Raw genomic sequence first — 27,786 nt, forward strand, 5'->3', positions numbered from 1 at the left:
TGTGAAGTCAGTGTGAGTTTAGAGAAGGGATTTAAGAGATGATGCTGGCTGTAACAGCCATGAGAAATAAAGCCGTGGCTGTCTGGCAATAAGTGACAACAATCAGTAGATTTGAAACAATCAAATCCAAAGAAAAAAGTTTAAAAAGTTAAAAAGTTAATTTGCTAAACACAGGTGTAACAAATAGTAGTTATTACTGCACGTCAAAGTTGTAAAAAATGATAGGTAGGTAAACATGATAGAGAAACAAGATCAAGATTTTGTGTCCACATCCATTTATATTTATCATCAAAGCCAGAGAAGATTTCCTCAGCGCATCATAATTGAAAATAAAGCCCTGTTTAAATCCTGTATATACAGTTATAATCCCGGTGGTGTTTACAGGTTTTTAACAGCATGAGAAAACATGAGTTATTGCCAAGTGTCGTTCATTTAAGAGTGCAGCAAAACCAAACTGTTAAATAAATTTTAAAAAACTACTACTATGCTTTTCAAAAAGTCTTTTTCACATATTGTATGTCACACTGCTATTGTAGTTTTACTGTTAAGTACAGTCCTTAGCTGGTAAATGATGTGAGGGGTTAAAAGGTCCTTCAAACAATACAAGGAACCCGGCAGCATTAACAATATGCTGCTGACAGAATGTTCTCATGACTTATATGTGCTCAGCTGAATCAGAATTTATATTTGTTGCACTGTGTTTTCCTATATTGGTCTATTTTCCACTCTATTGCTAAAACCGAGGCGACTGTGGTGGTTTCTGTTTTCAGCCGGCCAGATGGTGTATGTATCACAAAATGCCCTGAAAAACAGCACACCGGTAACAAACAAGACTGGCTACCAGCCATCTCATGATTATTCATAAACACTGTGCATCTGGTCGATATTGTGCACGCTGAAGCAGTCGGATAGAACAATCAAAGTTCTTGTGTCTTTTATAACAAGTCTAAAGGCCTGTTGTGAAAATGGTCTTGCCTGTAATTGTGAGAGTTGTGTACAACACCCGTAATGTCTATCTTTTGTCACTAATTGAAGGAGAAATATGACATTCTTCTGTTAATTGTCAGTAAGTCCCATTTTCTAATGATAAACTAAAGCCACAAAATGCATTTAGTCATATTTCCGTGTCCTACTGTCTTTACTCATCTTGATGTTGGAGACTCTGATTCAGGCGTTCCCGGAACGTGTCATGCGTTGTAGATCAATTTTACTGTCTCCAGGCCTTTGAGAGCTATTCAGAAGAAATAACTTCTGGCTGCTGTCTTGTCTCTCCCACAAACACATTCAAATAACTGCATTATTGGGATGACAATTGTAGAAAAATGCATATTAGTGCAAGAACCAGGCCATTTTTCCATGTTAATCCTGCTCTTAATTAGCAGACAGTGGCTCCAGAACGTATGTCACTGTGTTTTATGAGCAACGAGGACAATAGGCTGGCTTTTCCTGTAGTTTATTGGCCTCAAATTGTCTCTGCTTGCTTCACTCTGTTTGACTAATGGTCAAACCGTGGCTCCAAAAATATCATGTCCACACCCAGAAATCCCACAATGTTGAAACACACAAATATTCGTGTGGGATGTTTGCCATTTTGTCTACTTTTCTATGATTTGGATTCAAATAAAGTCAAACAATTATTGTTTGACAAATATTTTAGATACATATGAATATATTGGACTTTATTTAATCCTGAGTTTATGCTTTTTTTGCCATGTTGTTAATTCACCTCACTTTTCCCATTCAAAGATGCTGAGGGGTGGGTGTGGGCGTGTCCTTCCCTTACGCATGAGCGTGATGACGAAGGCAATCATAGCAACCAGCATGGCGACGGGGAAGCTTTGGCTAGCTCCTCATCTGCTTATAGTAAGCTAGCATTAGGTCGTTACCTTCACAATACTTGATTATCTCACAGCGTTAAAATGTTTAAAGCTGAATACACTGTAGCTTCTGGATGTCACCGAGCTCTGCCGTCGCTGCCTCAAAGTATTTTTGAGGAAAATGGGATACGCTGAGTGTAACATTATCATGGACTCGAGAATAGGTATGTAAATACTGTTAGCATTAGCTAGCTATTCTGCTAGTTAATCGGCAGAAGGGGGCAAATTGTGCTAAGGCAGCAACTCTGAGATAAACTCAAGCCGACAGCTTATACACTCAGTAATATGGCTTCAGGTTTATCTAGACAATAACTCAGCTAAACTTGAAAACAATAAACAAGATAGTAACGTTAGCTTGTAACACAGTGCCTCAGTTAACGCTAGCTAACTTGAGGCGAAGTTACATTATTTTGGTTCATTAAGTTGAAATTTGTTCAATATTTTCATAGTATTGTTAGTTTTCACAGTAACGTTTTAACGTGTGTTACTTAAAACCCAAACTATATTAACAAGCGAAATGAAAGAAATCCAGAAAATATCAAAATAAATGTCTCACAAGTATGTTTTGCTGGTTAGAAATAGACTTGAAAATGGTTTAGTTATTGTTTGCATTACATATTTGTTTATTAAGTAAATGTTCTCATCTTGCACTGAAAAACAATTGTATAGCCTACTAAAAACAATGATTACATACCAGAGGCAGTACACAAATGTATTAACACTGGACACATAGTACTTACCCTGACTAAAGATTATTATTATTTGTATTATTAATTAATCTAATAATACTTAGATGATTACTGAAAAGATATTTGAAGACTTGTCGTAAAGATTTTTGATTGTATTGTCAATATATTTTGTAATGACACATTCCCATCACAAGTTATGAAAGCCTAAAGTGACGTCTTTAAATATCATGTTTCTGACCAACATTTAAAAGCCCCGATGGCATTTTACAAAGATATAGAAAGTTAAAGGGAACAGTAAATCTGAGAAGCTTTATGCATGATAAATTACTTAAATGCTTCAGTGTTTATCAAAACTGTCATTCATTTTAGGGAGTGTATCATCTGGACTGGGGCGCAGCCCCGGTGTGAGAGGACAGACTTTGAAAAGTAGCCGTAAGTATCGATAAATGCTAATATGATATTGTGAAAAAAGTCAAATGAGTGTTGATCACTAATTCCTAATATAAGATTTTTCTCACGTGTACTGTAAGTTGTTCTCTGGCTTGTGTTTTCAGCTTTCTGCCCTCGCTCCTCCAGCAAGGTAACACAGTCCATCATTAAAGACCACATGGTGTCTCATTACAAAAAGGTTTACTCAGCTAAAGGTGAGCCACATGGCAGGACATGTATCTCTGTTGCATAATACTTAGACTAATAATATGTCATGATCTTACATTTGTTTCCTTCTTCTACAGCTGCCATTGATGCCTCAGTACCCAAAAGCTTGATACATAGTGTAAAGTGTAAGTACCCAATTATCAAATATTGATTACTTCTACTCAAAACACTTTCTAGCTGTTGAAATGAGGTTGTATCTTAAATTTTTGTGCTCATTTTTAATTTAAAGGGAACATATTTCTCATTTTAGCACAGCCACAATTGTTTTCAACAGCATATTAGTTAGTTTAAATGCTTTACAGCTGTCTAAATGTAACCACTAGGAACCATAAATTGGTGTCTCGGTGATAAACCAAAAACCCAATTTCCTATCTGAACTCACCACTTGAGGTTGATGAACAAAAGCAATACAACGGTACAGCCGCTCATTACATTTGACTACAGGATGCAACTTATCTTTAATGGTAAAAGTCATGTTCTCTTGAAACAGATCACACAGCAGGTTTATGAGATGTAATTTGAGGTGTTACAACCTTTTTTCACAGAATAATCCATGAGATGCGTTGAGAATTAGTTTATATGATTGTGTTCGATTATCCAAAGGAGCCTTTATTAACACGTGTAAGGTGGTATGTTATAAACTGCTTTGCTGCCAGTAATAGTTACACAATTTGTCTTTGCTTCGTTGCAGATAATGACCAGATCAGACAGGAACGGTTGAGGAAAGGGGGTCGTCCTCAGTCAGCCCACTCTCTCTCACAGAGGAATAGCAGAGCCTCTTGCTCTTCACCCCAGGTAAGAAATCAAAGCAGAGTCACTGATGTTTTTCTCACTGGTTCATGTGATGCCAACGAATCTTGTGCAGCAGCCATGGCAATGAAAACTTAATAGTCAATAGTTAGAGTGTTTAAAGGCTTTAAATGCAAAGTCTAAATTTATTTGTCATTCAGGCTATTTCAGCATGTAAAAAATATCTGATTCAAAATATCATGTTTGCTTTTCAGAGTAGATTATCTGTGCAGTACGATGACAGCCCCTACCTCTGCTCAAGGAGCTCCATGGTCTCCAGCCCAAGGTTCGGCGCCTCCTTTCACACCAAGGAGATAGTTTATCCATCGTCTGAAGTCGGCTCACAGAACCACTTTCGTCACGCCCGCCAAGTGTCAGAAATAAAGTACCAGAGCCCAAAGGGGACTTTACACAGAAAGCAGTCAACGTGTTCGCTGGGAGCTTCAAGAGAACAGAGTAGCTACAAGACTTTCCAGGACCCTTCTCAGAAGACATACGGCGGCGACTTGCTCCAGAAACATTCACAGAACTTTACCCAAGACAAACCTTTCACCCCTAAGACCCTGAAATCAGATAAGAGTTCATACCTGTCAAAGTATCGCTACTACAGAGCACCGCAGAGGAAAAACACTCAGGACTCCACTCAGTCAGGGTTGATGCGACAGGAGACATATCATGGAAGGTACTTACTAACACTTACAATCAATATGTGACTTGAAAACAATTGGTGTAACATGTGCATCATGTGGTGTAATGTGACAAAATAACTTGAATTCTGTCTTTTTTATACAGCACAAAAACCAAGGAACACACACAAGAACTGTATGAGCCATCTCAGGTAATCATCAGTATTTTATTGGATTATTCTGGCACATTTTCTTATGCGTCTTCCTTTTTCTTTTTTCTTTTTTGAAGTCATGACAACGGTCCATCACATATTATAATAAGGGGCCAGGCCTATAATTGGTCTATCCCTAATGTAGCTATTAGAGTTTATTGTTTGTGAAGCTGTAGCCAGCAACTTTCTACTTTATGTTTACTAATGCAATTTTAAAAGTAGCTTGCCATTTGAAGCTGAAGCCAATAAATACTTGTGACTACTGCTGAGTCATTTGACCAGAGAACACTTATTGATTGTACCCTTTCCGACTGAAGACAAAAGCCAGATGTTAGTGGGTGGTAATGTGTTTTTTGTCCAGTGTGAAAGGGGTATACGATCTGGTTCATAACAGGCTAAAGAAATGACTCATGCCTTAGTGGGATGACATTCTGGAGTACAGTATCCAAAAAAAGGCAATGAAAAATAGCTAGGTGTAAGCATTTGTTGCTCAAGGTCCTTGCGTTGTTTATTGTCCCTATAAACAGCTCTGTAACTGAAGTGTTAACAGCCACATTAAGCATTAGATTATAAGTTAGCCTTGACAATATTGAATATCCCTTCTCATTTTACAGTCCTTTTTTTTGTTTTACAGGGATTTACTACAGAGCATGAGTGGTCTGAGGATGAGTTCAGTGGCACACATCTCTCAGCATCTAGACAACAGAGTCGAGCAAACAAGAGCAGAGACCGTGATTTCTTTGACTCCTCTTATAGGTAAAATCACGAAAATCACGAAGTTGAAATACTGTGTTGAGTTTTAAGCATAAAGTTTTACTTTTTCTGTGTAAAGTTCTAAAAGATTAAAGTCTCCTCTTTTAGACTCTCACCAGAAAGCAGAAAATCCCCCATGATGAAGAATGTATCTGCAGAGTAAGTTCTCTTTGATAATGTCTGATGCTTATAGAGCTTTTGAATATTGCCACTTATGTAAAGATGCTTAAGTGAATTTTAGGAACCATCTGAAATAATGAATATCTGTTCATCGACAGGGAAGAAGAACTAATGTACCTCGAATTCATTTCTGCTGTAACAGAGGACATATTGTCAAGGGGGCACATCTCTGACAGGTTTGTCATTTTCTTCTATGACTGATTTCTATGAACTTCTTGAGAAGAGCCATGACAGTAGTGTAAGTGTCCATGTCCTCTGTAAGGGTCCTAGACCGGGTGATAAAGCGCCATATTGACATGAATCGTCATCAGCTTGATGAGGTGAGTCTGTAACTTCCTGTAACATATTTAAATTTTTCACAAAGGGCATTTTAACTTCTTCTCATACACCAAACTGCATTTTGTTTTAAGGGTAAAATGCGCCACCTGCTGGGAGTGCTGCGCAAAGATTTTGAGGAGCCAACCAACACATCCACCTGCAGCACAGAGCTTGAAAAAAATGAGAATGGTCTCCTTGATGCATTCCTACCACATCTGGAATCAGAGGGGAAACAAGTGAAGACCAAAGAAAACAATGATCTGTTCGCTTATGCATCACTTATCAAATACTGCGATTCACCAGGTTATGGCGATCCCCTATATGTATCCACGCCCGCATGCTCTCCTGAAAGGACTGTTTCACCAACTAAAACAACTGAAAAGGATGGAGAAGATGACAATCTGGAAAAAAGCATTACTCCTTGTCTCAGTGAGCATGTTTCGGGCAACATGGGGATCGGTGAAGAGGAAATCCATCAAAATCAAGCAGGCAAACCTATAGTTGTAGATGAAAACCATGAATATGCCACTATAACCAGTGATAAAGGTGATGGACATTGTAAAGAGGTTGAGGATCTGGGGAGAAGTTTGTCAGAGTCGCTTCATGTGTCCAGCAATACACACAATGTGGAGAGCACTGAGCATCATGCGAATACAGCTGCTTCTGTCAGTGATGATGAGTTCTGAGTTTTACTGTATTCAGGAAATGAATGTCCTTTGAGGTTTTTTTTTTGTTACCAAGTGAGTGTTTGTCCAGAGTGAAATGTAACATTTGAATTTTCTGAAAGTATAGTTTTGTAACTGTGATTTAACGCTGGTTGTGTTTTAATGGTTTTACAAGCCCCACGAATGTGGTGTTGTAGCTGGATTTTGCTTTTATAATTTTTTACAGAAGCACAATGAGCATTTCACATGAGCAAACAAGGTTTTGCGAGTACACGAGGGATTCCAATGTCTCATTTGGGATATTGTAAAGTGGTGGTTAATCTCCTATTGACCTCCAGAGTAATGGTATAAACATTTTTCTGAAACATTGCCCCATGGTAATTAGTATGACTAGCAAATTTGCAAAGGCTGTGTGATGTCAGATGTGTGGAAATAGTGGCATCATTTAGTTTGAGTGGATTGAGGAGTGTGCCCAGTCAGTTTTTTAGCATGTTGTAGCTGCAGTTTGCATTTCCAGATTTCCAGCAGGACAAGTCTGTCATAAATAAACTTATACATCGTTCAGTGTGTTTGACTTGACATATGCCTCAGACATGTAGCCGCTAGGAGTTGGCTGTCACCAGAAAGTGTCTTTCCAATTGCAATAAATTTTCTATTGTTCTGCATCTTGCATGCTTGCATCTCATTAATTACAAACCACATTGCCACATTTCAGGGTCGTGACTCTGGTAATTTTTGTTGCAAATCATTACAGAAGGAAAGTCTGTGAGCATTGCACAATATTCTGTGCTTGCGATTACAGCTGTCAGTCGATGTAAAAGGTAAACAGACAGGTCAGCGGCCCGCAGATCCAGGCAGCTGTCCCATTTCTGGCATTTTCACCGCTCGGCATTCCAGCTGTCTGATGTCATGGCTCTGAAAACCTCCGTGTATCCCTCCGCCGCCGAGGCACTACAATGCATTTTGAAGCGTCGGCACAAGGAAACATGATAAACTGTGTATTTCATATAAACTTATTGAAGATTCCGAGTGTATTCAAGTGCAGTGAGACGACTTATCGAGCGCTGAAGCCACGGGGTGTTAGAGATATAGAGCCGCGGATGTAGACGGAATACGCTTGTTGCTCTTCCAATCCCAGGAAGCGAAACACGCTTGGAACTTGAGTGAACTGTCGGAGCAGGAGGCATGGGGTGCAACGCTACTGTGCTCCATAAACAAACTAAAGTCAGATGAGCTGTCTCTTATTGCGACAAGAAGCTAACAAGTACACATCCATTGACCTCGATGGCGGAATCCCTCAGGACCTAATCCTTGTCGGACTACTGAATTGCATCTGGTGGCTAACGGTAACATTCACGTTTTTTTTTTTTTGCCAAAAATATTTACCGGCGACGTCAGCTCCCCCATGGGTGTCGTCTATTTGCTGGAGCTTAAGTTAGCACGCTAGCTGTGGAGCTAATTAACTAGTTGTATCGCTCTTAAAGTTAAGGGGGCACGAAAAACTACCAATGAAAAGTTGCTAGTGAGGTCGGGAAGCGTGACACATTTGGAGTGAACTTCCCAGAAATAAGTAGTGAAGGAAGCTAAGCTGTAAAGTAGCTAATTTGTAATAAAATGGATGCAGGGATTTTGCTATGTTGTTGCAGCTTGCTGCGTATCGAATCAGGTCGCTGTTGTCAGTGTTTGGATCAGACTATTCACCGGAAGGGGATTAACCTAACCACAAACTTGGGAAAAATGGCTGGCAAACCTTATTATGCGCAATGTTAAATACACCGGCCAGGTATCGTTACGTTACTACAGATTACCATAGGTTCATATATTCACATTTAATTGTGTTTCAGTGTTAAAAACCATTAAATGGCTGCTAACTATAATCGAGTCCCTTTGGTAGGTTAACTAGCAAATCCGAGAGATAGCCAAGTTAGGCAACTTAAACCAAAACGCCTCATTTAAGAGGATTACTTTCTTTAAGACGTGTGTTTGTCTAGTCTGGCATCTGTTTCGTGGTGACAGGCTGTGTGAAGTATTGTCAAAGAGTCGTAGCATATTCCTCATTGAGGTGACCACTTAAAACCTGATCTCCATCATCTAGTCCCTTATAGCCACACTTATCTCCACCCTTCAGACTGCACTTTTACAAGAGTTTGTTGTTGTTGTTGTGTGTTGTAGCATTTTGAAGCTGTTTTGAAATGTATCTTGTCTTGATTTTCAGATCTCTGCCGACGATGAACCTCACCACTTTGGACAATAACACAATTTTCCAGGGGACAGCAAGGGGACTAATTTCTCTGGACTAAGTGAAGACCTCCCTCTTGAAGAAGTGTGAAACATGCCCTTGCCATTTGGCTTAAAACTCAAAAGGACTCGAAGGTATACTGTTTCAAGCAAGAGCTGTCTTGTCACTCGGATTCAGCTGCTCAATGGAGAGTTTGTTGAGTTTACACTTTCGGTGGAGAGCACTGGGCAGGAATGTTTGGAGGCAGTAGCTCAGCGACTTGAGTTAAGAGAGGTATGTATGAGTTTTCATGTAATACAAGTGCTGATTGTTCGCCCATATTGACTTTTTTTTTAGACTGACCGTCTCAGCAGGAGAGTGTTTTTGTTAAGGCTATCCACAATGCTCCCTGAAACTAGTAAACAGAAACTGAGATAACCAGTTTGCCGCTGTTTACTCACACATGACATGACAAAGGAATTAGTCAATTGCATACTCTACATTTATACATAATGACATGTAACCAACTCAACACACAGAGTAGTAATCATATTGCATCTGTTTTCAAACTTCTAAAGGATAAGTTCGCCCAAAAATAAAATTCAGTCATTGGCTGCTCAACCCCATGTCGATAGAAAAGTAGGTAAAGGTTTGAAGTCCACAAAGCATTTCTGGAGCTTCACAGCAAAACAGCGTTGCAGCATCCTCCTAAACAAATGAAGTAGACTGGGGCTTGTTTGTAAATGTAAAAAACATCTGGAAAAACAAGCATGAAATGACTCTATTAAGATTGTCCAGTGTAATCCTAGTCTCTGGAAGCCCTGAGATCCCAAGCTGATTTGAGAAGACATTATTTACATCCTTGATGCACAGTCGAGCTTGTTCACCCACATCAATGTGCGTGCTAATGCATTTAGCCTTATTTTGGCTTAACAAAGGGTGCAAAGGACGTCTTTTCAAAACCAGTTTGGGACCTCGGGGCTTCCAGGGACTTGGGTCATGCTGGACAAAATTCTTACCATGTTTTTTATTTGGTTGTTTTTTTCCCCATCTCATTTTAATTTTTGGGTGAGCTTATCCTTTAAGATAAACAGAAGTTCCGACTCCCACACAGCATGGACAATACTGTCCGAGAAAAGTAGCTCTGAGTCATCACTAAACAATGTACTGAGCTTCATGTCTGTGATTGGTCACTATGGTCACACACAGTGACACCACCTGTTAATCATGAACTGAAAGAAGTGTATGCCTGAATGCTGTCAGACACAGTTGCACTTCAAATCAGCAGTAGAGACTGCTGAATGTGCATGTGTGGCATGGGAACTTGCATTATGTGACAGTGTTTGTTATTTTGCAGCATAATGTAGCACGGCTTCATTTGTTGATGGTCCTTAGCGGTGCTAGTGACAAGCATCCACCCTCATTTAGGTTGCAGGTTCTGTGACTGTAATTGATTTAGGAAACGGAAAAGGACTGATAGTTTGTTAACAATCTTTCTTCCAAAAAAAGTAGGTGCCCAACCTATCTTATCTGCTCAAGGTGGCTTCAGTAATATTAACAAAAGTTTAATCATAGTTGCGAACTGATGTCCTCTGGTGTAAAACAGTTACGTTGGCATGTTATTTTCAGGTTGTGGTTTGAGAATGGCCGCCTATTACAATAGGTCTCTTTCAGCTCAATTGTCCTCTGCAAACAGCGAGCCTACAGGGGTTACTTTTCTTACCAGAGTTCATCTTGAAATGTTCAGACAGTCACAAGGCTAAATAGGGAGTGCCAACAGACTGTTAATCAAGAGACATTTGCAGTGGTTGAATTTTTGGGTCGACAGATGTTTTGAACATTCTGTAGATGATAAGAAGATCTCTAGATTTGTGCACGAACAGGAGACATGTGATATTGATTTCAAGTAGTAAATTAATATTGTTCTAAGGTTTAATATGTAATATTAGTTTTGTCAGTGCATGAATTCCTTCTAGTTTGCCACAGATAGTAAAACATAAATAGGTGTGTCAGATATACAAGTTGACGTAGAATTTCCTTGATCCCAGCGTTGTTCAGGTGTAATGTTTGTGTTTGCTTTCTTTGCTTGTTTAGATCACATACTTCAGCCTGTGGTACTTTAACAAGCAGAACCAGCAGAGATGGATTGATTTGGAGAAGCCCCTGAAAAAGCAGCTGGACAAGTACGGGCTGGAGCCCACCGTTTACTTTGGAGTCGTGTTTTACATACCCAGCGTCACCCAACTGCAACAGGAGATCACAAGGTGATGTACCATCAGTGACCCGAGGTGTCTTGTCTAAGCGCCTTATTAGCTTAGTGACAATTTATCTTCAAGAATAGCAGTCAGAATGTTGTCAAGTTTAGTTATGAAATGAGTCCCAAGCAAGGATTAGTGCGAACGCATCAGGTGCTTTTTGTCTCTATAAATAAGCTTCTCATTTAATACTTGAATACAGTCAGAGGGGTATCAAGTCTTAATTACTTGAATATGTCCTAAGTTCTTTAAATATTGCTGTGTTTGAGAAGTTTTGCTGTTTCTGCAGAGAAAGTTGTCATATTCGGTTGTCGGTTTCTCGTCTATTCTGTGCTTTAAGTAAACCTCTCTCTCTCTCCACAGATATCAGTATTATCTCCAGCTGAAGAAGGATGTTCTCGATGGCAGGATATCGTGTTCACTAGAACAAGCTATTCGTTTAGCTAGCCTGGCAGTGCAAGGTAATATGAATGTTTAATACCAGCTGTGTAGCAGAAACTTCAGCTTGACAAGCCCAGTGTTACTTGTTTTAAATCTTCATTTGTGCAGTGTGTACAGCAGCTTTAAGTCCATGACAAAGTAAGGACTGCAGTTACACAGCAGTTGTCCATAAATCATGGCATCGGGCAATACTTGTTGAAACACTCCACTTCCCATCACGTCTATAGAAATTGTTCTAGAAACACTAGAATCACTTTAAGTAGTTTCTGGAAAGGAAGCGAGTGCCAGTTCATTAAGTTGTTTGCCAAACTCTGCAAGTTTGCAAGGGTTAGGGTGTTAGTAAACTGCAAAACACCTGTTGCTTCTGTAACAGTTAGCTTTTAATTTCTATCAGAGCAGGAGAGAAACTATATGCGTGTCCAAAACATGGCTTCCCCTCAAAACACAGCTAGAAAAATATGACTTAAGATGGAAGTGTCTGCTACTCACAGAAGTCTGTCTGGGACCTCTGTTCAGCCACTCAGCCAGGGGTTTATAAGAACATTTTCATGATTCTTGCAATATAAAGCACTTAACAAGCACCATTAAACCTAAACCGGCCTATTAAATTGGACAGAGCTGTGTGTGTGTGTGTGTGTGTGTGTGTGTGTGTGTGTGTGTGTGTGTGTGTGTGTGTGTGTGTGTGTGTGTGTGTGTGTGTGTGTGTGTGTGTGTGAGTGTAAATGTGAACTCCCCTTGTGTGAGCTTTAGCCCTGACACGTCCTCCAACTCTTGCACAGCCAGAAGAATCTCAAACACTGCTGGCAAAGTTATATCAGGCACTGCAACTTACTGGCCTGGGTGATAGCATAGCAGAGCGGCTGAGATCACTTACTGTAGCCATGTTCAAATGACTGGCCAACATGTAATACGTGCCCTGGAGAAACGCCCTAAAAAGTCTGTTGCAAGCTTTAGTCATTGCTTTAGTTGTCATGCAAACTTGGCATTTGTTGTGCTGTAAATAAAGTTGTTTAGTTCCTATTTTGTGCCCCTGGCTGGGAGATTTTAGAGTGAAGGGCAGTTTCAGCTTTTGAGCAGTGCTGATGCCTGGGATACCCAACATTTTGTGAGTGTTGCCAGCAGGCAGGCTGAAGCTGGTACCAGCTTTGGACCCCTACTTTGTCAGACGCTGAAGCAATTCCCTTTCAAAACAAACGGGCCCCTCCTCTCCTAAAATTAGTCTTCCTTGTCATCATACTATGCGGCTATCCAAAAGGCATTACACCATTCTGCAATTCTTAAATGCCTGTTTTGTCTTGTACTAAATGCAGACATGGTCATGTTGTTTATTCAAAGAGTAGTGACATGCAGAGTATGCATGGCTGTATTTATTCATTTAGAGTGTCTTTTTTGTCCACAGCTGATTTTGGAGACTTCAATCGATATGATTCCCAGGAGTTCCTCCAGAAGTTTGTGCTGTTCCCTATTGTGAGTGCATTATTTTTTATGGTCAGCATGTGAAATGAAAAATGTTGCAGCTGATTTGTGTTTGACACCAGCGTAGTATCAATCCTGAGTCTGTCTTTGCAGGACTGGATCCAGGATGAACGAGTGCTGGAAGAGGCCACTCAGAAAGTGGCTCTTCTGTATCAGTCCTTCAGGTGAGCAGTTGTTTACAGCATCAGCCTCCCTGTTGTGTGTATGTGTAGCCTGCAACCAGACCCTTTTTACCCACTCTTTGCTAAAGGTTCACTCCAAAGATAACTGTCTCATCATCCATCTATCTAATTTTTCTGAACTACCTTCTTTACTACCACTAGAACAAATTGGATTGCACAGTCACTTTTTTAATGACTATACTGCAAGTTTCAGCATTGTTTTGCCTGGTTGTGTTTTTGTAGCAGGCATCAGAATCATAGGGTATATTTACAAATATACTGTTTCTTAATGTATTTGCTCCCTTTTCTGTCTCTTTTAGGGGTTTGTCAGCTCCGGAGGCAGAGATGTTGTACATGCAGGAGGTGGAGAAAATGGAAGGTTATGGCCAGGAAAGCTATCAAGCCAAGGTACGTTTATGAGGTCCAGAAGAAGCATGAGGGTCGCTTACAAGAATCTGAACTCATAAGCTGCGTATTATTGCTACTGCTGCGCAGCTTGATCAAAATACTATTGGGTAAGAACTGGTTTGGTTTCTTTACATAAAATAATGTTCATTATCCTCTTCCTTCATCTAAACAGGAAAGCACAGGCACAGATGTTGCCCTGGGATCTTGCCTTGATGGCATCTTTGTCAAGCATAAAAATGGCAGGCCGCTTCTTTTATTTAGGTAAGTCCCTGAAACAGATTTGAGAATGAACTATTACAGAAATGCCTAAAAAAACTGGAACTAAACAGTAATTATATTGAATGAGATGATTCTGTCAGCATAGACTGGGTTTTGTGGTGCAGCTCACAGCTATTATTAGGTGAGGTTGTCTCCTGTAATGTCCCTTAATGCTATCTAGACCTGAATGTGGCCCAAGAGGAAATGAGTCAGGTAGACTGCGGTAGCTAATAAGGATTGTGGGAGCATTATCTGTCAGTCAAGTGAGCAAATGGACATTCTTAACCTTGGCTGAGCTGTATCTATCTACATACCATTATGAGTAGTAGATCCCTTTTTGATTGACTCCCACATGCATGGTTTTTATTATGTATTGTTAAAGCAGTGCCACAGTCTCTTTTAAAAATGCTGCAGGGTTTTGTGACCACAATGACATCATGTGTTTTATTTCCACCCCTTTCTCTTTGCCGCTCTGCTTAAATTGGCTGTGTAGGTGGAATGAAATTAACAACATGAGTCACAACAGGTCCTTCTTTGCCCTGGAGCTAACCAACAGAGAAGAGAGTGTCCAGTTCCAGACTGTAAGTCTCCACTGCCATTGCACCGTCTCTTCACTCCCAATCTCCTGGGACATTTCAGTCTCTTATTCAATTTAGCAAAATTGGGAATTTGCCGTGGAGCTTGCCATCAGCTAGTCTTAACAATGCACCTATGTTTGTGTGTGTGGGTGGGGCTGTAATTGGGGCTGTCGGGTATGTTTTGTATGTGTGTGTCATTAAGTCACATACCATTAGCTGAAACGCAAGGTAGAAGTACGTGCATACACAGGAATGTTTTGAGATAACTGAGCAAACAGCACCTCTGTACTAATTGTTTCACCATCTAATGATTTTTTTTCTCCTTTTATTTGTGCAGGAAGACATGGAAACCTCCAAATATGTGTGCCGGATGTGTCTGGCCAGACTCAAGTTTTATAAGATTAACAAGAGTAGCCTGTGAGTACTTTTAACATGTCTAGCCTAGTTCCTGTCTCTTTGTTCTTTGTCCTCTCGTGCATGTATCTCCTCCTTACTTCTACCCTCCTCTCCTCCTCTCTCTTCAGAGAGGAGTGTGATCCCCTGCCTTCTGAGGGCTCCCAGAAGTCCCTTCTCACTCTATCCTTTCCTCGCTTTCCAATGCTCTCTCGTCCCTCTCTGCCTTCTAATAAGGGGTGAGCAACACTGTCAGCCACCACCTACAGTATACCTATCAAGCAGGTGCCAACACCCATCCCTTCCTGACTGCTCAGCCCAACAATGCCAACAATGCCAACAATGCCAAATCAAACAGGCTCTCTAAATCTGAAATGGGTCTTGGGTTGTTAAGCATGTTTTGATTTCTGACTCAAGTAAAGGGATTTTTATAGTTGGTGTTTTGTTTATGTATTATTGTGGTGTTTCATTGGACCAGAGAAAGAGATTTTTTTTTTTTTTTTCTTCTTCAAATCTTTAAATTTCACTTAATTTTTAGACACAATACAAACAAGCAAATATTTCCAGATCTAAATCACAACTTTTCCAAGTTTAGGCTGTATTTTATTTAGACAAAGTTCTTCTTCAAGTCACTTAAAACTTAACAACGTGTCTTATGTTTGATGGACTTAACCTAGTCTGCACCTTGCTGTGTGTGTACGCTTTCAAAGTTAAATAACCATGGAACAAAGCGAGGTATTCAACAAACTATAGCCTTAGTGCTAATGGGTTACATCATCTTTTTTGATCAATATCTTTTTTTCCCCACCAGTCAAACCCAGCCCACAGTCGTCAACCCAGTCAGACGGAGGTCGTCTACTAGAATATCTCTGGTAATGTCCATGCTCACTAAAAAGCCACACAATTATGTTTTATTTGTTGTGCTTAGAGCTTAGACAGAGCCATAACTGAGTCCCCCTCTTGTTTATTTACAGCCAAAGCCTCAGGGCTACATGATGCCCCCTCCACAAATGCACTACAATGGCCATTTCACAGAGCCTTACACATCATCACAAGGTAACTACTGTATACAGAGTGGCATGTGAAAGGTCTTGCATGATGCTGATACTTTTTTTGCACTGTGTCTGCACCGTCTTCAGTGAAATTTTAATAAAGCATTGTTTGGCTCTCTCACAGACAACCTGTACATGAACAGTCAGAACGGTTATTACTACCACTCCCAGACCAGCCTTGACTGCCCCCCTCTGGAATACGGCAGTGGAGGGCGTTTACGTAACGGCAGCGTGTACAGCGCCCACAGCACCGGCTCACTAACCAACCCCCAGCACTACCTGCAGCCCTCTCCCATGTCCTCCAACCCCTCCATCACTAGCGATATCACCAGGCCTGACTATGTCCCCTCCCATCGCCACAGCGCCCTCATCCCGCCTTCCTACCGTGCCACTCCTGATTACGAGACAGTGATGCGTCAGAAGACCCGAGGAGCAGGAGGTGGCATGGTTCTGTCTCAAGAACACCGGCAGAGCCACTCCATGAGGAACCTGAACATTGGAAACTCGTATGCCTACAGCAGACCAGACCCTCTAGTTTACAGCCAGCCAGAGATCAGAGGAGAACACGGCGGAGCAGCCCAGCAGTACCACTATCCCTTCCATCTGGGCTCCAGCTTCCATAGCCCCTCTCCATACCCATACCCCACAGAGAGGAGGCCCGTAGTGGGGGCAGTCAGTGTCCCAGAGCTCACTAACGTCCAGTTACAGCAGGCTCAGGAGTATCCAGCCCCTAACATCATGAGAACACATGTGTACCGACCACCTCCACCCTACCCATATGCTCATCCTCGGCCTGCAAACAGCACACCTGACCTGTCGCGTCACCTGTATGTCAGCAGTAGCAACCCAGACCTGATCATCACGAGGCGTGTACACCACTCAGTCCAGACTTTCCAGGAGGACAGCCTGCCTGTTGCCCATTCTTTACAAGAGGTGTCGGAGCCTCTGTTCAGCGGGCCCCCACACCGACACCCGTATCATGCTCAGAAGCGTAACTCCATCGAGATTGCAGGATTAGCGCACAGTCTCGAGGGGATGAGGGTCAAAGAACGGACTGTGTCTTCCTCAGCAGCTGAAACTGCCACGCCGCCTCCTGTGCTGCGTGGCGGCCGCTCTCAGGGCTCTCAGCTCAACGTGTTTTTGGAGCGCACAAAGACAGAGGACAGGGGTGACATTAAGGAGGACGTTCACTATGGACACAAAAAGTCCCTCTCAGATGCCACCATGCTGGTTCACAGCAGCGGCGAAGAAGAAGAGTTTGAGGATGACAGCGGGCGCCACACTCCTCTTTCTCAGGATGCAATAGCAGCAGCGCTTGTTCCTGGGCAGCCATCACAGCAGCATCACAGCTTGACATCTCTCTCCTCTCTTACACCTCAGCAACAGACTCCCATCGAGCCGCCTCCTGCGTACCCTATAGGCTCCTCTCTCGACCCGTCTATAACCAGCTCCTTGACCTACAAGGTTCACCACCTGATCCAGGAGGGTGAGCCTCTGTTCTTGCAGTCAGATTTACGACAGCCCAGGATTATGCCGTCAGTCTCTGAGGGAGACCTAAGTGGCCAGGCCAAGCAGAAGACGAAGAAAGACTTCAAGAAGAGGCCTGTGTCTGATGTGCCTCCTGGGAAGAAAACAGTAGAAGGCTTACCCCCTCCGGTGAGTCTTGTTCCCTGTCTCCTACTAAGCCTAGAGCCATCCTATAAATGTCTTTTTTAATGTATTGTCAACATATCACAACATTCAGTCACACACAGTCACTCACAGCTTTATATTGCTCTGTAGCTGCATTATAACACTTCACAGAACTCTGAAAGACAAAAAAACAACAGATCTGTGTCTCATCTCATGATCACGAGTGTGCATGCACAAAGCATTAGAGGTAGTTTCAGTGGCCAGCTTTGAATGACGTAAACAGTCTCACTTTGACACATGTGAAAGAATGCAGTTGGACTACATTGGAAAAACCGGACAGGTGACATTTTCCCAGAAAGCACCCAGCGAGGCTGCGCTGTCCCTCCTCTCTTGTACACCTAGTCGCTCTCTCATGCTCTCACATCTCATCGTCACTTTGTCTCTGTCTCTACTCTGTTGTCATACCAGGGCATGAAGAAAGGAGCTAGGTCAGAAGTGAAAAAGATGGGCCCCCTGAAGGTAGCCCATCTCAACGGCCTGTCGGTGTCCAGGCAGCCAATGCACGACGAGATCAAGGATGAGCCTGAGAATGCCTCTAATGACGAGAGGGTAGGGCACTTAAGAGTTTTTATTTTGCTTCTTGAAAAATGTTTGTAAAGCAGAAACAAATCTAATGTTTAGTTGACGCAATGGAAACTTCAAAGAATTGTGAGATTTGTTTTATGTCTTTTTGTGCATTGTTAATGACTTGTCATTTAGGAACCTTGCTAGGGAAAAGCTCATTACCTGTAGCTGCAATCTGTGTTTAGTATTCATAACCTCGTGGTAGGTGAGGCCTTGTTATGCAGGAGAAGTACATGAAGGAGAAAGTCTTTGCGTCACTGTGACCAGCCGTGAACACACAACTGAACTGGTCAGCCTTGTTAATCTTGATGCTTGTTGCTTTGACTGCAGTGGTAAATTCCAGACAGTGTAATGATTAATTACTTTTCTTGTTAATCAAGTTGTCACTAATAATAACATGTCATCTGTCAGCATATGGTGGATTCCCGGATGCGTCATTCATACAAGAATTGTCCACTAAAGAGTACTTGTATTTCACTGAATGTTCCTTACTGCACATAGCAGTTTTGAGCATGCTTCTTTATTTATCGTACAAATCCATCTCCTACTTCATCTGTTTACTCAGCATGCACAACATTCCACTGCTGATAATCACCTCCTGAAACATTGCTAACATTTTGGATAATATTGCGTCTCACTTTGGTGTTTTGGCAGGCAGAAGTGGTGGTTACAATACAACAAAAATGTGGTGTATCCTGCTGCATACTATTCAGCATAGTTTACAGTAAACAATGTCCTCTAATGGCGAGCACAACTCAGAATATTTCCACTGTAATAGAAAGTAAAACTACATTAATGGAAAGTAAAGCTCAAATGAGATGCTGATTGTGCATCCGAGTCCCTCTTAGTTGGTAAAAGTGCTGCAAATGTATCTTCCACTTTTATCAATGTGTTTTTCATTTTTCTTTTACATCTTAATTTTCACGTGTTTGTTAAGAATCAAAATTAAGGATGTGCAAGTCGATTATACATTCCTCCTCTTGCTCTAGAAGTTGGTTAAACTTTAGGGAATGATATTCTGCATCTCACCACATCAAATTTGTTTTTATAAAATTAAATTCTTTTCATGACAATAATGTATTTACTGTTTCCTTCTTTCCGTGTGTTAGTGTAAACTGCTGGAGCAGCATATGGAGCGGGGAGAGTTGTTAAAAGAGTACGAGAGTATCCCCAAGCGTCATCCATCAGGGGAGTGTACCATCGCCCAGCTGCCAGAGAGCGGAGACAAAAACCGCTTCCAAGACGTCCTGCCTTATGATAGCACCCGAGTGGAGCTGGTACCCACTAAAGAGAACAACACGGGATACATCAATGCATCACATGTCAGAGTAAGTTCTAAAGAGATGTATCATAACACGTATTTGTTTGCAAATCACTTGTGCAGGATTTTTTGATTCGAGATCAGGTCTAGTTTAGTATGTTTGGATGGAACGGCTGTTCATATCTGGCTGAGGTTGGGGAATTGTTATTTCTCTACTAGCAAAAGATTCCACCTATGTAAAGAGTATTCATCCTATTGTCCCAACCAGGCATCCAAATACTACTGTTTTTCAGCTGCTTCTGAGTAGCAGGCATGCTGCTCATTCAGAGGTGTTAGGTGGTTTGTGGGAAGCTTAGTCACATTCACTCCTCCTTCTCTGACACAATAGAATCACTCTATTCTGACTCAGAATAATTTCCATTTTCTGCTGATTGAGCTCTTAGCTTTAACGGATGAGATCCTGTGACTGATGACTTGTGTCCTGTCTCGTTAGATAACAGTAAGTGGACAGGAGTGGAGCTACATTGCCACGCAGGGTCCCCTGACGAACACGTGTCAGGACTTCTGGCAGATGGTGTGGGAGCAGGGTGTCTCCATCATCGCCATGGTCACTGCTGAAGAGGTGAGTCACTTCCATATTTACAGCTCCAAATGTTTTTTATCATTCCCCCCCCTTATCTGGACTAACCTTTGTGTACGTCATCCGCTTTCTCCAGGAGAGTGGGCGAGAGAAGAGCTTCCGGTATTGGCCCCGACTTGGCTCACGACACAACACGGTGACGTACGGTCGCTTCAAGATCACGACGCGGTTCCGCACAGAGTCTGGCTGCTACGCCACTACAGGGCTGAAGATCAAACACCTCCTGACAGGGCAAGAGAGGACCGTCTGGCACCTGCAGTACACAGACTGGCCCGACCACGGGTGTCCTGAGGACTTCAAAGGCTTCCTCAGTGAGTTGGATCAGATTATCATTTCATGGTCATCATGCCTCTATGATCAGATATTTACCTGGAAGTGAATTTTAACGTGGTACCATGACACTAGATCACACTTTTAGGATATAAAACATTTACCAGTCGAAACTGCTTTTTTATTAATTTATCGTGTACTCATGAGTGTTGTCTTTTTCCAGCCTACCTGGAGGAGATCCAGTCTGTGAGGAGACACACAAACAGCATCAGTGACCCAAAGAACACCAACCTACCTGTGCTCGTCCACTGTAGTGCTGGAGTGGGACGGACTGGTGTCGTCATCCTGTCTGAGATCATGATAGCCTGTCTAGAGCACAATGAGGTAAGCTCCTCACATTCACAAAGGCGGAAACAAATATATAAAACCTGTTTACTACTGGTCGTCACGGTTTCAGTTTAGCTCATACCTTATCATGGATGATATTACGCTCAGTGTGCATTAACGTTAGTATGTGTTAGGCTGAAACAAGAACATTACAGGAGAGACCAAACTTATTATTTTAAGTACTTTTAGCTGTGAATCTACACAAAGTTTTATGCATCTGGCCTCTGGTGTATATTTTCTTGGTTGCCGTCTGTCATACTAACAGTCTGTTTGTTTCAGGCGCTGGATGTCCCAAAGATCCTGTTGAAGCTGCGTGCTCAGAGAATGATGATGGTTCAGACCTTGGCTCAGTACACCTTCATCTACAAGGTCCTCATCCAGTACCTCCGCAACTCCAGGCTCATATGAGCTCGAGTGTCTGCCTGGTCCAACATACTCAGTCATCACAGATGATTGTAGGATGGATTTTGCTTCAGGTTTATGCCAAACTGCACTGAGATGATGCAGCTGTATAAATCTGTTCAATGTAGCGGTCAGTATTTGGTTGTCTAAAATCAGGTGAAGCTGAAGGAATGATGAGTGGATGTAGAAGAAAGATGTGAATCGACATGAAGGAGCATAAAGACTTGTGACCTGCCTCCAAACAGTATTATATATATTATTTTTTACATACATTATCGCTTAATTAAGCCCAGCACTTTTACAGTACTTTGCTGTACATATTGAACCAATGTTAAGCTGCAGTAAAAAACAATCTTTATTATAGATGTGTATCAAAAACAGCTGGCGAAGGTATGAAATATGTTTCGGATTGCTGTTCGGTGACTATTGGTTCTGATAATGAAGGACTTTTCTGTAGTAATGAAGAGAGTGAAAAAATCAGAATGTCTCATATGAAGGTTTGATTACAAAAGGAATTTTTTTACTTTGTGTGACCTCTGGTGATACAGACGGGGTTTGTCCCTGTATTTAACTTAATAAGAATATATAGATCAACATTGAGCAGAATGATGCTAATGTATACCCTGTGATTACTTAGGATTGTTCCAAACAACAAAGCACATGCTTAAAACAAATACGTATTCTCTCAGTGCACAAACAAGACTGCCCTGACAAAGAAAGTTTGAAGATGATGGATTAAACACTGGATTGATGGGAAGTAGAAATGCCTTGTACAAGTTGCAGAAAGTATATCATTGAGAGAAGTAAAACAATGAGAGTGGAAAAACTGGAAAAAAATATTTTATACTCATATTTTCATCCATTTATTTTATCATAAGAACTCTGAGTGCTGTATTTGAGAAGATCAATATACCTTTAAGACGAAGTGCCTAAATATTTGCATTGTAAAGTTGAAAGAGCGGAGTTATTTTTGGATTATATGAAGGAAATGTTTTCTCATTCAGTGTCATTTATTGCTCGTTTGATTGCAGTGACATGCATTAATTAATGGCAGTCGTTGCCGAGAAACGAAAGAAAAAGCAATGATCAAGATAGCTCTGGAATTTGGCTAAGATCCCCTAAATTGTGACAGTACTCAGATGTAACTAATATTGCTGTGCAGCTCAGTATTAGTGTGAAGCAGAAAGTCATCTCTAGTTACAGCATTCTGCTCGTCTTCACTCCAGTCAGAGACACTTCCTGCTGTTACAAATGGCCTCTTGACTGTTGATGAGCACATCTGACCAGTACGTGTCCGTTTCCTGCTGCAGCTATGAATAGTATTTACAGCTCAATTATCAAGTTCACCTGTACAGAAACAAAGTTTACATGAGGTGAAGTATCTTTGAAATATTTTGCGTAGGCGCCAACTTAAGTTATAATGTGGCCAAATTGAAGAGAATAATTTGTCTTACCATTTTTCTTATTAGTGTCAGACACGTGGGCTCTGATCTTAACTGGAGAAAAATACATTGATGTATTTTGACTGGATCCTTTGAAGGCCCGTACGAATTTGCTTTGTGTTTTTGGTTTTACCATACTGATTGAGTCTTAGTGTGGAGACTGAAAAGAGTGATTTTTGTGGCCAAGGTGCGACTGTTTTGTCCAGTTTGTACAGGTATGTTGTTCATAATGTACACAATGTAAAATTCTGCTTTTATGAATATTGGTTATTGTAAAGACTATGTATAAACTGTATCTATTGAACAACAAATGGTATGCCATTGAAAAAAAAAAAACACATGTAGAAAATCTTTTCAGCCAAGAATAAATATTTGGAAGTAAACCTTTTCTTCTTTGCTTCAGTTTATTGTGCCACCTTGTGGCAGGAGTCAGCCAGTGGCTCTCCATCTCTGGTTGCACTATTTCTGAAGCTGATAATTACATCAACACAAGAGGGGGTTAACACTGGGAGAGATCTTTATTAAATAAATTCAGAGGTGAATCACAGTTGTCTTAGCTGGTACAGAATCTTCAGAGAAGTAAGGCAAGAGTCAAAGTCCTTGAGGGAGGCAGAAGACACATGTTTCTGTGTTAAAGTCCAGTCTTCTTACAGTGTCCTCCGCTTCTTGTCTAACAGGTAGCAGTGGTTTCAGTCATTAGGGTGCACACTGACACCTCTGGCCAGGGGAAGATCACTTGGTGCCATTGCCTTTTAAGTTTTGCAGACAAACATCCATCACTATACCCTTAAATCCCTCTGACGGTTCAATTACAAGAGCTTCAAAGGTAAAATACATATGTAGTGTCTTTGTCCCTCTGTTCAGCATTATTTTCCCTCTGGCACCTGAACTTGTCAAAAATGCAAGTTATGTCCCAGTTTGATGGAACAGACTACTTTTATTGCAGGAAATTGACTTATTTAAACAATTAAATAGTTATTTTTTTCACAAAACATTTAAAACTAAAAAACTCTGGTTCCTGGGGATGTTTGACTACCATCCACTATTAGATTTGATGTTTTCCAGTGTCGGAGAAAAGGGTTCGTCAACAGCACAGTCGAAGTGTTTTTAGTATCCATGCTGACTGTTTTAAGGACACTTAAAAAGGGACAGTTTACCTCAAAAATACATATTTTTCTCTTTCATGTAATGTTATTTATCCATCTAAACTGTTTGGGAATGAGTTGCAGAGTTATCGCCAGTAAAGATCTCTCCCTCAACTCAAGATCAATGTTCCAGAAATCATGACAAGTTATTTAACGTAATCCACAGACCTCGTTGTGTGTATCTACTAATGGACTAGAGGCTTGTGCTGATGACAGCACAGGATTCAAACATTAAAGGCGCAGTATGTAAGAATTATCGTTCAAAACATTAAAATTGAACTAAAAGCATCAACAGAATGCGGAGACACAACAGTGTTGATGTTATATCAAAGATGTCTATGTATTGCATTGAAGAGGTATCTACTGAAGTTAGCATGCTAACCAGCTAGCCCTAGGCCTTAAAAGCTCTTTCTCCTAGCGGTCAAAAGCTCCTTTGCTAGCTCCCCATGGCTAACTGAGCTAACAATAGCTACAGTCATGGATGTATAAAACACCCATTTGTTGGCAGTACGAATTCAAGGTGGCCAATTCTTACGTATTGCACCTTTAATGGCGTCCTCCTCGGCTGAGCTGTAACATCAGATAGCCTCTCATCCGTAAGTAGTAATAACAGTAATAACAGTAAATAGTTCCTTCATTAAACTGCTCTGAACAACTCACAAAAAAAAAAAATCTAGATGGAAAAACAGCACAACACGTAATAGGAAAAATATGCATTCTTGGTTTGCGGTGAACTGTCCCTTTAGTTTTGTCACCTATACAGTACAGTGTGAACACAATGCATACTCGTAACCTCCTTGGAATTAGCACGTAGTATGGATGAGATACAATTACAGCCTTATGGCCCGGTTCGGATTTAAATAATTTGTACAAAAAAGTACTCGTAATAATGGTACAGTAATACTGGCACAGTAATACTGCCGTTTTTACTTCTAAAAATACCGATAAGAATATTTAAAAAATTAACACTTTAAAGTAAAAAAAGGAGCATGATCATCTAAATGAGGAAGATTTTCACTGCAATCATCAAACAGTGCTATCTCCCTTACTTAAAAAAAAAACACAACCGGAATTGAGTTCATATGAAACACTACATAAGTCGCAACACAAGAGAAATCAATACTAGTACCGCCCTCTCTTTCCTCCGTGTCCACCATGTCCACCATAGCTTCCATGTCCACCGTGTCCTCCTTGGTTCCGTCCACCTCCTCTCCAACCTCCTCCTCCTCCTCCCCAACCGCCTCCTCCTCCTCCCCAGCCACCTCCTCCTCCTCCTCCTCTTCCACCACCACCACGGCCTCCCCAGCCGCCGCCTCCTCCGCCGTCTTGTCTTTTCTGCCAGGGCGGCATCTCAGGAGGTGGGGCTTGTATTTCCGAGGGACGTCCTCCTCTGTCCGGGACTCTCCCCATCAGGATCTGTGGATAACAGAGGAGGCGAGATACATGGTTGTGTCAGAAGAAAACATAAAACTGAGGGTGTTTATTAGAGAAGGGGGAAAGTTCTTCTGTACCTTGTTGACAGCACAGGTCGTCTTCTCCCTGCTGGAGCCGCTGCTCGTCTTCACCACGTTGCAGATGTCCTCTCTGGCGGCCAGCAGCTTGGCCATGTCCACAGTGGACTGAGGCTTCAGGGAGTGTCTCTTAGGCTGGTAGGCCCTCGCCATGCTGTCCACCTTTACCTAACAATAGACACACATGGTTTTGCAATTAGCAGCTATAACAAAATCAACATCTCTCCCATAATTTCCACTGGTTTAGATTCTCCACTAATGGAGAAAAAAGGCAAATAACACTGATGACTTATAATACGAACGTGCCTTGGCTCTTTCAGACCACCCGAATGACTGAACTGTGACGTCCAGCCGTTTGATCAGCATCCTGCGCCGACACTCGTACTCTGATGACAGAGCTGTGTTCATGTTGTGCAACTTCTCCTGCAGAGATTAACAAAAAGAAAGAAAAAATGAAAAAACTTTCTGTGATGCCAGTTACACCCAGCAACTAACATACACATACAGTAATGGCTTATTTCAAACCTACTCACCCATTGTTCACTGGATAGAGATTTCTTTAGCACTGGGTCTCCGACGGAGCCACTTGGGAGATCTTTAAGTATTTTATCAACCTACAGTGACACAGGTATTAATGCATTAGCACAATCCGAAGGAAGTAAAACATATACAAAAAATATACATAGTAATAATATATCTATTTATTATTTTACTTTATAAACATAACAGTTGTCAAAGGTTAACAGGACAAAACAACGAAGCGTTTCTATCTCAAATAGCACAATATGACATATGAACAGGTGCAATTCCATCTGTGCCTTCAAATCCAAGTGTATTGGTCATACATGTGTCTGTACCCATAGTTTTTTTTAAATCAACGTAGTGCAACAGATTCTTCCCCCAAAACAAATATTTTTTATTTAAAAAAGGTAGAGATCATTGCAGTCTGGTATCGGTGGGCTGAAGTTACTGGCCAATATTCACCTATCACAGATATGTCGTATCGGCGTATACGTTGTTCGATATATCCCAATATGAGAGCTTTTCCTTTTTGCAGAACATAATGCACAAAATTTCGGGGTAGTCATGATTCTTAAATTCCCAGTGAAGCTTTTTTACACTGTACAATATGCTGCTTCTATTGCGTTCTTATCTTTTGATACCCACAAATGAGGGATCCTTGTGAAAAATGTGTGTTTATGAATATGGTCTGTGTCTGTATTCATATCCGAAGTTTTTGCTCCTCGATATCAGTTCTGCATCAGTCCTAGAAATCCAGTATCGGCCAGGCTCTAGACACAGGTGTATGTTTTTATCCTCTATAATCACAACAAAGATTTTAGTTTCGGTGGCCCTGACGTAAATGTACTTGCACATCGTCCCACCTTGTCTTGGACTTGAGATAAAACTTCTGCTGCGTCCTGTCCTCTGGGATCTGGCAGGTTCAGTGTTTCACAGATTGCCTGCAGCTCCTGACACACCGGACTCTCTTCGGTGTGTTTGTTACAAACTCGTCTGCTGCTCACAATCTGAGCCGCCTGGAGCTCTGAGCTTAAAAACACTTGATAAAAAGACACAAAGATCATATGTTGAGTTACTTGATGAGCACACAGGGAGCTTGTAGCATACTGAGTGGCATAATACTGACTACATACAGACACATTTGAGATGATCTTTAGTATTTGGCCCGCTGCCTTTGAGGATCCCTGAAACGACTTCTTCATGAGGACAGTGCAGCTCCTTCAGCAACCCGCTCATCTCCACCTGAAGGCTATCCATGTCGTCTGGAGTGAGGACAGGTTGGATGTGATAGAGAATAAAATATAAGACACAGCTGACAGTTTTGAGCCTCTGGATCAGGTGTGAGTGGATGTGGCTCACCTGGACCGGACGCGATGCTCTCCTCAAGATCGCACAGCGGCTTCAACCTGGACGCCAGCCACCTGCACAGGTCCACAAACTCAGCAGAGGACAGGCCTCCGTCTGCGGCTGTGAGCAGCGCCTTCTCCTCCAGCAGAGGGCCGTCATAGCTACGGGTCGTTAACACCACGAGAGAGGAGTCAAGTTAATATTCAAATACAGCGACGTTAGACAGAGGTATCGTTTCAACCAGCTGCTTCACAACGAACTATTGCAGCCACCCAGCAGTTATCAAACACGCAGATGTAAACATCTGGTGGACGAGAAGCTACCAAGCTAAACCTGTCGTGCTAACAGTAAATTAGCTTACCCAAGCTGCTCTAACGAGTCCAAAATGTCACACTCCATGGCTGAATCCGTCCGGTGTTTACGTGTGTTTGTCTACTTAAAACATGACGACGTTACAGGTACGACAAAGTGGAAAAATAACCAGTTTCTGCTTCCATTCATTTGTGCGGCGCTCTCATGCCTCTTTGCTGTTCCGGTGACGTACGCGAGCCGAAGTGAAACGTTCGAAGTTCAATATATGGTTCCGCTGCAATGGTT

At 41.6% G+C, this 27,786-nt stretch overlaps 3 protein-coding genes across 4 annotated transcripts; 2 read left to right on the plus strand and 1 right to left on the minus strand.

Moving 5' to 3' along the window:
• Nucleotides 1-1,830: 1,830 nt before the first annotated feature.
• On the plus strand, nt 1,831-7,436 carry spata7 (spermatogenesis associated 7). Its single transcript, XM_084381150.1, has 12 exons — nt 1,831-2,041; nt 2,936-2,998; nt 3,121-3,210; nt 3,301-3,348; nt 3,915-4,018; nt 4,228-4,694; nt 4,805-4,850; nt 5,485-5,606; nt 5,712-5,762; nt 5,882-5,959; nt 6,046-6,103; nt 6,194-7,436. The coding sequence occupies exons 1-12, from the start codon at nt 1,999-2,001 to the stop codon at nt 6,785-6,787; spliced, it is 1,764 nt and encodes a 587-aa protein (XP_084237276.1). The 5' UTR covers nt 1,831-1,998; the 3' UTR covers nt 6,788-7,436.
• Nucleotides 7,437-7,906: 470 nt separating this feature from the next.
• ptpn21 (protein tyrosine phosphatase non-receptor type 21) lies at nt 7,907-23,041 on the plus strand. Of its 2 annotated transcripts, XM_084381940.1 has the most exons (20): nt 7,907-8,112; nt 8,982-9,278; nt 11,079-11,248; nt 11,603-11,700; nt 13,080-13,147; nt 13,250-13,320; nt 13,638-13,725; nt 13,898-13,986; nt 14,477-14,564; nt 14,899-14,978; nt 15,086-15,193; nt 15,766-15,826; nt 15,929-16,010; nt 16,131-17,662; nt 18,107-18,247; nt 19,372-19,590; nt 20,017-20,145; nt 20,240-20,474; nt 20,657-20,817; nt 21,100-23,041. In XM_084381940.1, exons 2-20 carry the CDS (start codon nt 9,099-9,101, stop codon nt 21,226-21,228), a joined length of 3,729 nt encoding a protein of 1,242 aa, XP_084238066.1. In that variant the 5' UTR covers nt 7,907-8,112; nt 8,982-9,098; the 3' UTR covers nt 21,229-23,041. The 2 variants fall into 2 exon arrangements, with proteins under 2 accessions (XP_084238066.1, XP_084238067.1); XM_084381941.1 differs by lacking the exon at nt 15,086-15,193.
• A 122-nt stretch (nt 23,042-23,163) lies between these two features.
• On the minus strand, nt 23,164-27,729 carry fam98b (family with sequence similarity 98 member B). Its single transcript, XM_084381585.1, has 8 exons — nt 27,551-27,729; nt 27,202-27,350; nt 26,976-27,104; nt 26,706-26,881; nt 25,854-25,934; nt 25,627-25,743; nt 25,321-25,488; nt 23,164-25,225 (listed from the first exon to the last, which is right to left on the minus strand). The coding sequence occupies exons 1-8, from the start codon at nt 27,586-27,588 to the stop codon at nt 24,932-24,934; spliced, it is 1,152 nt and encodes a 383-aa protein (XP_084237711.1). The 5' UTR covers nt 27,589-27,729; the 3' UTR covers nt 23,164-24,931.
• Between the last annotated feature and the right edge of the window lie 57 nt (nt 27,730-27,786).

Source organism: Pagrus pagrus (assembly GCF_965226575.1).
Source record: "Pagrus pagrus genome assembly, chromosome: 18".
Lineage (NCBI taxonomy): Eukaryota > Metazoa > Chordata > Actinopteri > Spariformes > Sparidae > Pagrus > Pagrus pagrus.